The sequence below is a fragment of the Myodes glareolus genome, chromosome 19 (assembly GCF_982192425.1).
Source record: "Myodes glareolus chromosome 19, mMyoGla1.1, whole genome shotgun sequence".
NCBI lineage: Eukaryota > Metazoa > Chordata > Mammalia > Rodentia > Cricetidae > Myodes > Myodes glareolus.
The window spans coordinates 44,581,866-44,597,499 of record NC_142044.1 but is presented as its reverse complement, the minus strand read 5'-3'; the positions used below and the strand labels follow the sequence as shown (position 1 = coordinate 44,597,499).

Sequence of the window (15,634 nt, the reverse complement as noted above, 5' to 3'; positions counted from 1 at the left end):
ATTAGATAGTCTTTTACTTGGATGTAAGGAAACTCCTTCCATTTGCCTGTGCACTGACAGTAGTTAGAAAGGTCCCATAGAATACCAGGATCAAAGGTGCCATTAGGCGGTCACTTCAAAATGTTATTTAAATTGTAAGGAGGTCATTTTTTTTTAAACAAAGATGGACAAGTGTTGGAATCTGTAAGTAGGGCATTAAGGCCTGAGGTTTTCGGGCCTCTAAAAGGCATCCCAGGGGGAGGCTGGATTGATGGGCTTGGATGGCTTGCTACCCATAGCTGAAACCGTGAACCCATGAAAACAGTGACACCACAATGCCTATAAGGGGACATCTGCCCTCTATAGGCAGGGTGTGAATCAGCGGCGAACACCACAGGACCTGTAGGAGAGGGTCTCTGCCTACAGGCAGGCTGTTAAAGCCTGAGTGGCTCCAGTCAGGACAACTCAGAAGCCAGAGAGACCACAACAGGGACCACTAACAAGTGGTCAAAAAGAAAAGAAAAAAAGGAGAAAAAAATCTGAGGGACTCTGGGGCCCCCAGTTGCAGGAGGACTGACAATTTTAGCTAAGGGAAGCAATCCAGAGATGAATAGAGCGAAGGGCTCAACTGTAGTCATAAAGACCATGGTGGGGGGGCTGTCCCCCCGTTTCTAGGAACACCAGAAGATTTCCGGGAGCTCAACAGTCCATTCCTTGGGTTTGGAGAAAAGGTTAAGCTGACCAGAAAGGGGAAACTCATCAAATGAAGTGTGCGTAGGCAGATGGAATGGAGAGCTGTTATAAGGAAACCTAGTTCCCGAGCCCAGGGTTCCACATGTCCTCAGCCGGCCCGCCCGCAGGCGGGAGGAAACATGGAGAGCCTGGCCGAGTCACAGAGCACCACTGTTGATTTGAGTTATATTACTGTAAATTAAGATGTTAAGTATAATCAACAGGTCAAACACAAAGAAAATCACTAAAATATATCCAAAAAGAAATAAGAATGAAATTAAATGGCAAACTAGAAAAAAAAAATCTCAGAAACAATAGGCAGTAGTGAAGGAGTTAAGAAACACAGAAGATAGAATGGTATAGAAAACAAATAGCAAAATTGCAGATTTTTTTTTTTGGTTTTTTTTTTTTTTTTGAGACAGGGTTTCTCTGTAGCTTTGGAGCCTGTCCTGGAACTAGCTCTTGTAGACCAGGCTGGCCTCGAACTCACAGAGCTCAGCCTGCAAAATTGCAGATGTTAAGTCCTTTAACAATTACATTAAATATAAATGAATCAAACTCTCCTACTACCTGCTGGGCATAGTAGTACATACCTGATCCCAGAACTTGGGAAGCTTTGGAAATAGAGAATAAAGAGTTCAAGAGGGCTAAGGAGATGGCTCAATGGATATGAAGACTTTTTGTGAAAGCAACAAGACCCAAGTTCACATCTCCAGCACCCATGCAAAATAGGAATAACCACATGCACCTATAATCCCAGCATTGGCAAGACACAGGGAGATCACAGGAGTTCATTCATTGGTCTAGCTGAAATACTGAGCTTCAGGTTCAGTGAGAGATCCTGCCTCAGAGATCCTTTACCCAGGGGAGTGAAGAGGACACCCATGGTACTACTCACAAAAAAATGTATGCATGCACATCCACTACACTTACAGCCCAAACACTCACTTCTATGCATAGAATTCAAAGTTTACATCCTTGGCTTACAAATAACCCACTGGGTTCAATAGTGAAATCCTGACTCAAAAACAAACAAACAAATGAAAAAAACAGGGCTAGAGAGATGGCTCAGTTGTTAAGAGCACTAACTGCTCTTGGAGACAACCTAGTTTGGATTTTTCAGTACCCATACAGTGGCTCATAACCATTTATAACTACAGTCCCAAGGAATTCTACATTTTCTGGCCTCCACAGGCATTGCACACACACACACACACACACACACACACACACACACACAGTACACAGACATACATGCAGGCAAAACACCCACATAAAATAAAAATACATCTCAAAAAATAAGTACACACATACACACACACAGTACCACAGACATATATGTAGGCAAAACACCTACACAAAATAAAAATACATCTCAAAAAATAAGTACACACATACACACACACACAGTACCACAGACCTATATGCAGGCAAAACACCCACACAAAATAAAAATACATCTCAAAAAATAAATACAAATGTCTTAGAGTTTCATTGCTATGAAGCGATACCATACTATGACCACCACAACTCTTATAAAGGAAAGCATTTAGCTGGGACTGGCTTACAGTTCAGAGGTTTACCCCATTGTAATCATGGTGGGAAGCATGGAGACATGCAGGCAGACATGGTGCTAAAGAAGGAGCTGGGAGTTTTAGATCTGGATCAATGGACAGCAAAGAGAGTGACACAGAGCATGGATTGAGCTTCTGAAACTCCAAAGTCCACCCCTGTGACACACTTCCTCCAAAAAGGCCACGCTTCCTAACAGTGCTATTTTCTATGGCCTATAGGGGTCATTTTCTTTCACAAAAATTCTCACAGTCGGGCAGTGGTGGCGCACGCCTTTAATCCTAGCACTTGGGAGGCAGAGGCAGGTGGATCTCTGTGAGTTCGAGGCCAGCCTGGTCTTCAAGAGCTTGTTCCAGGACAGACTCCAAAGCTACAGAGAAACCCTGTCTCGAAAAACTAACTAACTAGCTAAATCAATCAATCAATAAATAAATATTCTCACACAAATAAATCAAACATTAATAAAGCTTTTATAACGAGATTATAATAGTATTAGTGTGATTGGTTTTTTTTTGGTTTGGTTTGGTTTTGGTTTTTCAAGTCAGGGTTTCTCGGAAGCTTTGGAGCCTGTCCTGGAACTAGCTCCTGTAGACCAGGCTGGCCTCAAATTCACAGAGATCTGTCCACCTCTGCCTCCCGAGTGCTGGGATTAAAGGCGTGCCCCACCACTACCTGGCATGTGTGACAGTTATTGTTTTCCTACTTTTATCAAAATTAATTCAAGATTAATTGCTGACAAGTCTTGATTTTTAGTATAACTTGAGTATCAATGAAATATTTAGGATCTGAACATCTTTGAGTTTTGGAATATTTGCATATACAAGAGATTTGGGGGGACTGAGACCCACGTCTAAATGTGACATTCATTTGTTTTATATATACCTTATACATATAACCTGAAGGTGACTTCATATAATATTTTAAGCAATGTTATGCATAAAATAAAGTATCATGGAGTGAAATTTTCCAGATGAGTTATTTGGTAGGACTCAAAGGTTTTAACTTTTGTTTTGTTTTGTTTTGTTTGTTTTGTTTTACAAGACAGGGTTTCTCTGTAGCTTTGGAGCCTGTCCTGGAACTAGCTCTTACAGTCCAGGCTGGCCTCGAACTCACAGAGATCCACCTGCCTCTGCCTCCCAAGTGCTGAGATTAAAGACATGTGCCACCACCGCCCGGCTTGTTTTGTTTTCTTAAGACAGTATTTCTCTGTGTAACAGCTCTGGCTGTCCTGGAACTTGCTCTGTAGACCAGGTTAAAAGGTTTTTTGTTGTTGTTTTGAGACACGGTTGTCCTGGAACTCACAATCCTCTTACATCAACCCAAGTGCTGTAATTTTCAAGGCAGGTTTGCCTTCAGGTATGTACCACCACAACCAGAATAATTTTTTCAAATTGTGTGTACACCCTTTGTAGAGGGGGGAGGGTATATGCATATCTGTAGGTACCCTTGGAGGCCGAAGGTCTGGAGCTGGTGTTACAAGCAGTTGTGCTCCATCTAGTGTAGGTTCTGGGAACTGAACTTGGGTCCTCTAGCAGAACAGGGATAAGCCCTTACGAGACGAACTATCTCTCTAACCCTACCACACCTGAATTTAGGGGGGCATTTTTTATTTTGGATTTTCAGATCAGGGATATTCAACCTGTACTGGGCGAAGACAAGATAGAAACACAACACTTTAAAGTTCTTAACATTTTTCCTGTGGACTATTGTATATTTAAAAAGGGGGGGGGGGGGGGGGGGCTGGAGAGATGGCTCAGAGGTTAAGAGAACTGACTGCTGTTCCAGAGGCCCTGAGTTCAATTCCCAGCAACCACATGATGGCTCACACACCCATCTATAATGACATTTGGTAACCAGAACACTATTTACATAATAAATAAATAAATAAGAATTATTATTAAAAAAAGAAAAGAAAAAAGAAAAAAAGCTATTTGTGTTCTTATGCTTAAGTAATCCCTAGTTTTTGACCAGCTGAAGTGTGTACTCCATAAGACCTTTATTTTAACGATACTAACATAAGTACAACACCAGACCCTAAGTTCTTCTTTTATCCTTGGGCATCTTGAATCTGATAAAGGGACCTGTGCCCTGGTTTTCCATTCATCTTCTCCTTTGGTTTTGGTTTGTTGGGATGCCTTGGCCTGACTGAGCAGGATCATCCCTTTATATCAACTTATCTGCTTTCTTTTTTTAAAATTATTTATTTATTATGTATACAATAGTTTGTCTGTCTGTATGCCTGCAGGCCAGGAAGACGCCACCAGACCTCACCACAGATGGTTGTGAGCCACTATGTGGTTGCTGGGAATTGAACTCAGGACCTTTGGAAGAGCAGGCGATGCTCTTAACAGCTGAGCCATCTCTCCAGTCCCTATCTGCTTTCTTTTCCTTCTTTTTGGAGGCTGACATGCTTCAAGCACTTTTCTAGGACAGAAAAGTCCTAGTCTGAAGGTCCCCTTCTTCCACAATCCCTACCTGATTTTCAAAGCAGTTTTGCCCTCAGATGAACTTAGCTACTCCTCTACTGCTAATAGTAATGCTCACCTTTATCACTCCATCTAACAAACATCTAATAAACAGAGCCTGTTTATTGCTCTGCTGTAACTTTTATCCAAAAGTCAGAGAAATGCAATTCCTTCACAGTTCTTAGTATCTTTGTCTTTCAATATGGTGACCTTCACAATTTACTACACTTGCAAAATAACCAGTAAGCTTTTGTCAGCAGAAAGGGGAAACTGAATATATACACTGTGCTAGTACTAGGGACCGAATCATTGCTGGTTTCCTCCATGGGGTGAGACTGGGACACCAGAAGGACAGCCTCAACCCGGGCTCTTCCTTGCCTCTCACAGCATCCTTGGCATCACAGGTAAAGCACTGAGACAGGTTACGGTACCAGCCTCAAAGGCACATTTTGATAGACTGGTAGAGATACATTCTCAAGCAGGTTCCCTGAGTAAAGGCCCTTGCCACTGAGCCTGATAGGCTAAATTTGATCTCTGGGACCTACATGGTAGAAGGTGAGAGGACCCCATAGGTTGTCCTATGACCTCTATGTGTGCTGTGGTAGCTGTGGTATATGCACATGCACACATATAACTTTAGTATTTTAAAAATTCCAAACCATAATGCATGCAAATGAGGAAAAGGACATCGGAATAGCTCATATTGACAATTAAGCAAAGATTTATGCACACTGCTGTATTAGCCATTGACAGTAACAATACAGATATGGGTACTGGAAATTGCCTCAATAGATTGACAAATGAGGAAAATTAGTTCCAAAGCTAGTGGAAAGGGGGAAACTTCTGAATGCTGGAATTTGGAGAATTAATTTTTTTTCTCTCATTTTCCTCCTACGGCATCAAGTATTATCTGCCCAATTTAAAAAAAAATGGATAAAGGAGGAAACAAGCTCCCCAAGGAGCAGAAGCCAGGAGCAAACCCAGCCCTAGGAGCCAACCAAGTTCTGGGACACTGGCAGACCAGGATTGAGCCAACGACCTGACTCAGAATCTGTGACCTCCACCGGAACCGGAGTGGGGCTGAACCAGTTACCTAAGACACAGAGAGAACATGCTCCAGCAGGAGCAGAAGCCAGGAGCAAACCCAGTCCCGGGAAATGGGCGGATCACGATTGAACCAGCGACCAGATCCAGAGTCAGTGATCGCCACCAGAACAGGTCTAACTCCAAGCCAGGGACTTCTGCAAGAGTAGATCCAGATCAAGATTTACAAAAACTGATCAAAGCCAGCAGCCTAGGCCAAAGTAGGCCTGAAAGAGCAAACTCCAAGAGAGCAGACCAAAGCACAGGAGCACTGAGCTACCTCCAGGAACAGGAATAACCAACGGGGTAACTAGAACTGTGACACTGACTGTACCACGAGGAAAACCATCTGAGCTTTGGATTCCCTGGCACCCATAAGATTATTCAACAGAATCTCAGACATCCCCAACCACTCCTATTAGAGGAAAAGATGAGTAGAAAAGGTAAGATCACATGCTACACCACAAAGAGCAACACAATACCAGTAAAATCTAAAGATCCTACAAAAGTAAGACCTGAACAATCAAATATGGATGAACCAGAAGAAAATGAACTAAAAAATAACCCCAAGAGAAGATTTGAAATTCTTAAAGATGAAATGAGAAATTACCTCAAAGAAATGGAGGAAAAAACAAATAAAAAGTTGGAAGATATCAGCAAATCATTTAAAGAAAACCACGAAAAAGAACTCAAACATATAAAACAAACTATTCAGGACTTGAAAACTGAGATAGAAAAAATAAAGTAAACACAAGTCGAAGGAATTATAGAAACAGAAATCATGAGAAAAAGATCAGGAACCACAAACGCAAGCATGAACAACAGAATACAAGAAATAGAAGAGAGAATCTCAAGCACTGAAGATAAAAAAAGAGGAAATAGACTCATCAGTTAAAGAAAACATTAACTCTAACAAAAGCTTAACCCAAAATATCCATAAAATATGGGACAGCATAAAAAGGCCAAATCTTAGAATAATAGGTATAGAAGAAGGAGAAGAAGTTCAACTCAAAGGCACAGAAAATTTATTTAACAAAACCATAGAAGAAAACTTTCTCTACCTAAAGAAAGATATGCCTATGAAGATGCAAGAAGCTTACAGAAAACCAAATAGACTGGATCCAAAAAAAAAAAAGTCCTCTCACCACATAATAATCAAAACACTAAACATACAGAGTAAAGAAAGAATATTAAGAGCTGTGAAGGAAAAAGGCCAAGTAACATATAAAGGTAGACCTATCAGAATCACACCTGACTTCTCAGTGGAGACAATGAAAGCCAGAAGGTCATGGTCAAGCATTATGCAGATATTAAGAGACCATGGATGCCAGGCCAGACTACTATACCCAGCAAAACTGTTGATCACCATAGAAGGACAAAATAAGATATTCCATGACAAATCTAGATTTCACCAATACCTAGACACACACCCAGTCCTATACAAAATATTAGAAGGAAAATTCCAACCCAAGGAAGATGACTACACCAGCAAAAACACACACAATTGATGATCTCATTATAGCAAATCTCGAAGAAAAAATACACAAATTAACATCACCAACGATGAAAACTAAATTAACAGGAGATAGCAACTATTGGTCATTAATATCCCTTAATGTAAATGGACTCAACTCACCTATAAAAAGGCACAGGCTAAAAGACTGGATACAAAAACAGAATCCATCCCTATTCTGCATAGAAGAAACACATCTCAACCTCAAAGACAGACATCGTCTCAGAGTAAAAGGTTGGGAAAAAATATACCAATCAAATGGACCTAAGAAACAAGTGGGTGTAGCTATCCTAATATCTAACAAAATAAACTTTCCGCTAAAATCAGTCAAAAGAGACAAAGAAGGACATTTCATATTAGTCACAGGAAAAATCCATCAAGAGGAAATCTCAATACCAAACATCTATGCCCCAAATACAAGGGCACCCTCATTTGTCAAAGAAACACTTCTAAAGCTTAAATAATATATTAAACCCCACACACTAATAGTGGAAGACTTCAACACTCCCCTTTCACCACTGGACAGGTCAATCAGACAAAAAAAAAAATGAACAGAGAAATAAGAGAACTAACAGATGTTACAACTCAAATGGATTTAACAGACATCTATAGAATATTCCATTCAAACAGAAAAGAATATACCTTCTTCTCAGCACCTCATGGAACCTTCTCAAAAATTGACCACATACTCAGTAACAAAACAAACCTCAACAAATACAAAAAAATGGAATAACCCAATGTACCTTATCAGATCACCATGCTTTAAAGCTAGAAGTCAACAGCAATACTAATTCCAGAAAACCCACAAACACATGGAAATTAAACAATGCTCATCTGAATCATCAATGGGTCAAAGAAGAAATAAAAGGGGAAATTAAAGACTTCCTAAAATTCAAAGAAAACAGCCACACAACATACCCAAATTTATGGACACAATGAAAGCAGTGTTAAGAAGCAAGTTCATAGCACTAAATGCCTACATAAATAAGCTGGAAAAATCCCACACTAGTGAATTAACAGAACATTTGAAAACTTTAGAACAAAAAGAAGCAAACTCACCTAAGAGAACTAGACAGCAGGAAATAATCAAATTGAGAGCCGAAATCAAACAAAATAGAAACAAAGAAAACAATACAAAGAATCAATAAGACAAGGAGTTGGTTCTTCGAGAAAATAGACAAACCTTAATCCAATCTAACCAAAAGGCAGAGAGAGAATATCCAAATTAACAAAATCAGAAATGAAAAGGGGGACATAACAACAGACACAGAGGAAATACAGAGGATCATCAGGTCATATTTTGAAACCTGTACTCCACAAAATTGGAAAACTTAAAGGAAATGGACAACTTTTTGGATAAATATCACTTACCAAAATTAAATGAAGACCAGATAAGCAATGTAAACAGACCTATAACTGCTGAAGAAATAGAAACAGTCATCAAAAGGTTCCCAACCAAAAAAAGCCCAAGACCAGATGGTTTCAGCTCAGAATTCTGAAAAACTTTCAAAGAGGAACTAATACTAATACTCTTCAAATTATTCCACACAATAGAAACAGAGGGAACATGCCAAACTCTTTTTATGAGGCTACAATTACCCTGATACCCAAACCACAGAAAGACAATACTAAGAAAGAGAACTACAGATCAATCTCACTCATGAACATTGATGCAAAAATACTAAATAAAATACTAGCAAATTGAATCCAAGAACACATCAGAACTATTATCCACCAGGAATAAGTCGGCTTCATCCCAGAGATGCAGGGATGGTTCAACATACAAAAATCTGTCAACGCAATCCACCATATAAACAAGCTGAAAAATAAAAACCACATGATCACCTCATTAGATGTCGAAAAAGTATTTGACAAAATACAACATCCCTTCATGATAAAGGTCTTGGAGAGAGCACGGATACAAGGAACATACCTAAACATAATGAAGGCAATATACAGCAAGTCAATAGCCAACATCAAACTAACTGGAGAGAAACTCCCAGCGATTCCACTGAAATCAGGAACAAGACAAGGTTGTCCACTCTCTCCATACATATTCAATAAAGTTCTTGAGGTCCTAGCTAGAGCAATAAGACACCAAAGGGAGACCAAGGAGATGCAAATTGGAAAAGAAGAAGTCAAACTCTCACTGTTTGCTGATGATATGATAGTTTACATAAGTGATCCCAAAAATTCTACCAAGGAACTGCTACAGCTCATAAACACTTTCAGCAATGTAGCAGGATACAAGATTAAGTCAAAAAAAAATCAGTAACCCTCCTGTACACAGATGATAAAAGGGCTGAGGAAGAAATCAGATAATCAATACCCTTCACAATAGCCACAAATAGCATAAAATATCTTGGAGTAACTCTAACCAAACAAGTGGAAGACTTGTAAAACAAGAACTTTAAATCTTTGAAGAAAGATATTAAAGAAGATATCAGAAAGTGGAAAGACCTCACATGCTCTTGGGTAAGCAGAATTAATATAGTAAAAATGTCAATCTTACCGAAAGCAATCTACAGATTCAACACAATCCCCATCAAAATCCCAGCAAAATTTTTCAAAGACCTCAAATGAACGGTACTCAACTCAACGGTATGGAAAAGCAAAAAATCCTAGATAGCCAAAACAATCCCGGGCAATAAAAGAACTTCTGGAGGGGGCTGGAGAGATGACTCAGAGGTTTAGAGCACTGCCTGCTCTTCCAAAGGTCCTGAGTTCAATTCCCAGCAACCACATGGTGGCTCACAACCATCTGTAATGAGGTCTGGTGCCCTCTTCTGGGCTGCAGACATACATGCAGACAGAATACTGTATACATAATAAATAAATAAATAAATTTTTTTTTAAAAAAAAAAGAACTTCTGGAGGAATCACAATCCCTGACTTCAAACTCTACTACAGAGCTCCAGTACTGAAAACAGCCTGGTACTGTCATAAGAACAGACAGGAGGACCAATGGAACTGAATAGAAGACCCAGATATCAATCCACACATCTTTGAACACCTGATCTTTGACAAAGAAGGAAAAAACATCAAATGGAAAAAAGAAAGCATATTTAACAAGTGGTGCTGGTATAACTGGATATCAACATGTAGAAAAATGAAAATAAACCCATATCTATCACCATGCACAAAACTAAAGTCCAAATGGATCAAAGACTGTAACATAAAGCCAGCCACACTGAACCTCATAGAAGAGAAAGTGGGAAGTACACTTGAACTCACTGGCACAGGGAACCACTTCCTAAATAGAACCCCAGCAGCACAGACACTGAGAAAAACAATTAATAAATGGAACTCCTGAAACTGAAAAGCTTCTGTAAAGCAAAGGACACGGTCAATAAGATAAAACAACAGCCTATAGAATGGGAAAAGATCTTCACTAACCCCACATTAGACAGAGGGCTGATCTCCAAAATATACAAAGAGCTCAAGAAATTGGACACCAAAAGATCACATAATTCAATAAAAAAAAAAAGGGAGTACAGACCTAAACAGAGAACTCTCAACAGAGGAATCTAAAATGTCTGAAAGACACTTAAGGAAATGTTCAACATCCTTAGTCATCAGAGAAATGCAAATCAAAACAACTCTGAGATTCCATCTAACACTTGTAAGAATGGCCAAAATCAAAAACACTGATGACAGCTTATGCTGGAGAGGTTGTGGGGAAAAGGGAACACTTCTGCATTGCTGGTGGGAATGCAAGCTGGTACAACCCCTTTGGATGTCAGTGTGGCAATTTCTCAGAAAATTAGGAAACAGCCTTCCTCAAGACCCAGTAATACTACTTTTGGGTATATATCCAAAGGATGCTCAATCGTGACACAAGGACATGTGCTCAACCATGTTCATAGCAGCTTTGTTTGTCATAGTCAGAACCTGGAAACAACCTAAATGCCCCTCGATCGAAAAATGGATAAGGAAAATGTGGTACATTTACACAATGGAGTACTACACAGCAGAAAAAAATAATGACAACTTGAATTATGCAGGGAAATGGATAGAACTAGAAAACATTATTTGAGTGAGGTAACTCAGACCCAGAAAGACAATTATCACATGTACTCATTCATAGGAGGTTTTTAAACATAAAGCAAAGAAAGCCAGCCTACAAACCACAATCCCAGAGAATTTAGACAACAATGAGGACACTAAGAGAGACTTACATAGATCTAATCTACATGGGAAGTAGAAAGTAGAAAAAGACAAGATCTCCTGAGTAAATTGGGAGCATGGGGACCTTGGGAGAGGATTGAAGGGGGGAGGGGAGCAGAGAAAAATGTAGAGTTCAATAAATATCATGAAAAATTAAATAAATAAATAAATAAATCTTAAAAATGGATAAAATAAAACAATTTAATCTTTTTCATTTTTACAACACAGCCTGGCCTGTACATTTATGACCTCTCAGTCATGATGACAAATGCTCTCCAAGTCAGGTATGGCAGCATAGAACTGCAATCCCAGCAGACCTGCACCATCCCCTGTAATCCCAGAAGACCTTCATCATCCCCTGTAATCCCAGCAGACCTTCACCATCCCCTGTAATCCCAGAAGACCTTCACCATCCCCTGTAATCCCAGAAGACCTGCACCATCTTCTGTAATCCCAGCAGGCCTGCATGATCACATCTGGCTTCAATGGAGCATTTTAAGTTTTTAGATTAGGTCTGTTTAACATATACTGCACCAAGGCAAAGACACTTTTTAACTCCACTTTTTAAACAAGACACTTTTTAACTCCAACTTAGTCACTAAATTTTTCCTCGATATACATGTGCTCCCCTGACCTCTTTGTAATTTATTTTCCTCATTTACCAATACATTGGGGATGCTTTTTCACGTCAATATCTATATTATTGCTGTCAATGGTTGATATTCCAGTGTAAATAAACCCTTGCTCAATTCCAAATCTGAGATATTCTGGGATGTTTTGTTGTAGTTGTTTAATTACTACAAAATTCATTGGGAGGCTGAGGCAGAAGATTCACAAGTTCAGGGCCAGCCCTAGCTAAATAAATAGCAATACTTCAGTCTCAACACATTCAACACACCACGAATTGTACCTAAACTCTCAAATGTGTATCATAACTACAAGGAAAATTAAAATAGAGCCAATTCCTGCCCCCCTCAACTATTTTCTTACTACAGTTTGTATCTGGGAAAGTCATAGCCAACAGGGTCTTCACAAAGAGAAAGCAGAAAACAAAACTTTTCTGAAGGGCAGCAAGAGAAATTGGTGCATGTCAATCCAAATCCAAACCTGGGCTTTCTCATACACACTGAAAATGACTCTGAGCAAACCGTGTCTTGTATTCCTACCCGCGAAATGAGAGGAACAGCTCTGCTCCCATTGCAGACACAGCAGAGAGAAGCACGAAGGACAATACTTGCCATTATTAGCTGTTCAGTGCAAACTATCGGCACATATTCAAGAGCACATACTCTAAAACTTCAAAGGAACAAAAAAAAAAAATCAGGGCTTTTTTCTCTTTTCTTTTTTGAGACACGGTCTCTCTACTAAATAGCTCTGGCTATGCTAGAACTCACTATGGAGACCAGGATGGCCTCAAACTGGCCTTCATGCTCATTTGAGCACACCATTGAATTTGCGTCTCACTGCCAGGTGAGAAATAAAGGAAAATCAGCAAGAGATTATCGAGAAGTGGAGACACAGTGTAGGGAAAGTGGGTGAGGGGTGGACTAAAGAAGGGATTGGGGTCAAGGTCTTAAGTCTGCCTGGAGATGCGCCTGCGCTGACAGAGAAGTCACCTTACAATCCCAAGCACGGAAGAGGTTGAGGGCGCCATTCTTCCTGAACACCCTTAATTTTTTGTTCCCAGTCTTTTCAATAAAGGTCATCTCCCAGGTTGAAGAAACAAGAAAGTGACCTTTAGGGAATTTCTGAGGAAGGCTCTCGCCAGTTCGGGGATTTTTCCCCTACGCTCCACATCCTAGCCCCTCTTCTGATTCGCCTAACACGGGTAGTGTGAGGCGCACCCAGGGCTCTCAGGGTGACTGTCACCCCGTAAAGTTGCACACAGTCGATGGCGGCCACGCTGCACGATGCAAGGGCTGACCAACTCTTCACACATCTCTCTCTCAGACCTTTCTGAAGACGCGGGTCCTGGCGCCCGGAACACGTGCCAAAGGCTCCCTGACGGCCCACGAAGGAGCATGCCCTCAAACGTCAGGGGCGGAGCTCAAAGGACCGCGCCCGGAAAGGGCAGGAAAGTCGTTGATTCGCGCAAGGCTACCCCTGAGCATCTCCTCCCTCCTCGACGGCAGCTTGGAAGTCCCCTCAGGCACCTTTCGCCACGAGGGATGGTGGCCCCACGGCGGTCCTCTGTGTGGTTCTGATTCACCGCCATCTTGGTCCCCTCCCGCCTCCGTCTGCCCTTCAAATGGGAAAGGGCGGAGCCTACAAAGCATGGGGCGGGGCCCTGAGGAAAGGGCGGAGATTATGGCGCAGAAATCTGGAGTTGAGTGGGGCAGCTGTCACAAGAGGAACTGGCAGAGCCAGGGGACAGAGCCCTGAGGGGCGTGTTCGCAGAGCTGGCCCCACCCCTAGAGCGGGGAGGGTCTGGAGGATGGGTGTGTAGATCTATCCTACAACTTCTGTGTAGTCCTACAGCCAGGCCCCCTTGCTCCTGCTAGGAGTTGGGGGTTTTATTTAAAAAGCAGCCATTAGCCCAAAATCTCAGCCCAGGTTACCCTAAACCAATCCAGATCAAGGGTCTACATCCCTCCACTCTTTTAAGACCAGAGCTTTTTTCCAGCAAAGAAGGCCTAGAATCCTAACCGATGGCAACCAGAAAAGGTGAGCTAGATGAGGAAGTGGACTTCAGCCTTCAGTGGGTCCGACTCCGGGATCCGCTGTGCCTTTGTAGGTGTCAATCACACTCACTGTGTTAGTCAAGACGCTCTAGAGCATTGATGTGCCAGTGAAGAAACAATTGCCACATAATCAGACTGTCACCGTAAGACATGTCCTGATTTCCGATTTTTTTTTTCTTTCGTTGTCTTTTGAGACAGTTTCTCTATGTAGCTCTGACTGTCCTGAAACTATGTAGACCAGGCTGGCCTCAAACTCACAGAGGTCCTCCTGTCTCTGCCTCCCAAGTACTGGGTTTAAAGGCATGTGCCACCATGCCTAGTACAGATTCTTTTGACAGGGGTGCGCTTCTTGTAGCTTTGAAATCTGAGCTGGAACTCACTCTGAGAACCAGGCTGGCCTCGACCTCATAGAAATCCGCCTACCTCTGCCTCCTGAGTGCTGGGATTAAAGGTGTGTGCCACCACCACCCAGCTCTTTTTTTTTTTAAGTGCAAAACTTACTAGAATTAAAAATTAAATTCAATAAGAATAGTATACAGCAGTGGAGCACACATCAAGATCTAGTCTCTCCTGCCATGGCCAATGCAACCCTAAGCAAGAAGATTGTGTTCTCTGGACTTCACCTGCTGCATTTGTATGGTGGTGGTATCAGAAGAATGCTTAGGTTTCTTGCGGCTGTGACAGCTGATGTCCACCAAATGGCTGTCTTTCAAATTTCACTTCTCTTCATCTGTGTTGCGTTGCCACTAGTTGCCATCTTCATTATTTTCCCTGCATGGTTTCAAGAGCCTCTTGACTCATCCTTTTCCATTCTGGCCCCTCCAAACTGCTTCTCCTCATTCATTTACACCTTATGTTCACCTCACACAAAGTCAAGGTCCCAAATGATTGCTTAAAGTTCACATTAAACTTTAGGGAAATAAACAAAGGAGAGTTGCGTTGTTTAGTAAGTTACAAGTGAGGGAATGATATAAGTGGGTCTTCTATCTGTTGTTTCATTGGTTGATTAATAAAGAAAACTGCTTGGCCTGATAGGTCAAAACATAGGTAGGCGGGGAAGACAGAACAGAATGCTGAGAAGAAGGGAAGTGAGTTAGATGCTATAGCTCTCCTCTCCAAGATGGACACAGGTTAAGATCCTTCCCGGTAAGCCACCACCTTGTGCTACACAGATTATTAGAAATGGGTTAATCAAGATGTGAGAGTTAGCCAATAAGAGGCTAAAACTAATGGGCCAAGCAGTGTTTAAAATAAATACAGTTTCCGTGTAACTATTTCAGGTAAAGCTAGCCGGGTGGCACCCACCATTCATTTTACAAGGGAAAAGTTCGTCCTACCTTCAAGAAAAAGGCTAGTGTTTAACTTCCTTTGAGCGTACAAGTGGTATAGGTGCACATGTGTGTCTGGCTGTGCATGCCTGTGTGCACTCGAAGAGGCCAGAA

The 15,634-nt window shown here is 41.3% G+C and overlaps 1 protein-coding gene across 3 annotated transcripts in view; it reads right to left on the bottom strand.

Moving 5' to 3' along the window:
• Wbp2nl (WBP2 N-terminal like) overlaps positions 1–13,747 on the bottom strand; it is a 29,586-nt gene extending 15,839 nt beyond the window's left edge. The window contains exon 1 of one of the 3 annotated variants that reach the window (XM_048445045.3): positions 13,665–13,747. In XM_048445045.3, the coding sequence (XP_048301002.3) occupies positions 13,665–13,726 (62 nt within the window). In that variant the 5' untranslated portion in view covers positions 13,727–13,747. The other 2 variants (XM_087899102.1, XM_048445046.3) reach the window with 2 other exon arrangements.
• Positions 13,748–15,634: the final 1,887 nt, after the last annotated feature.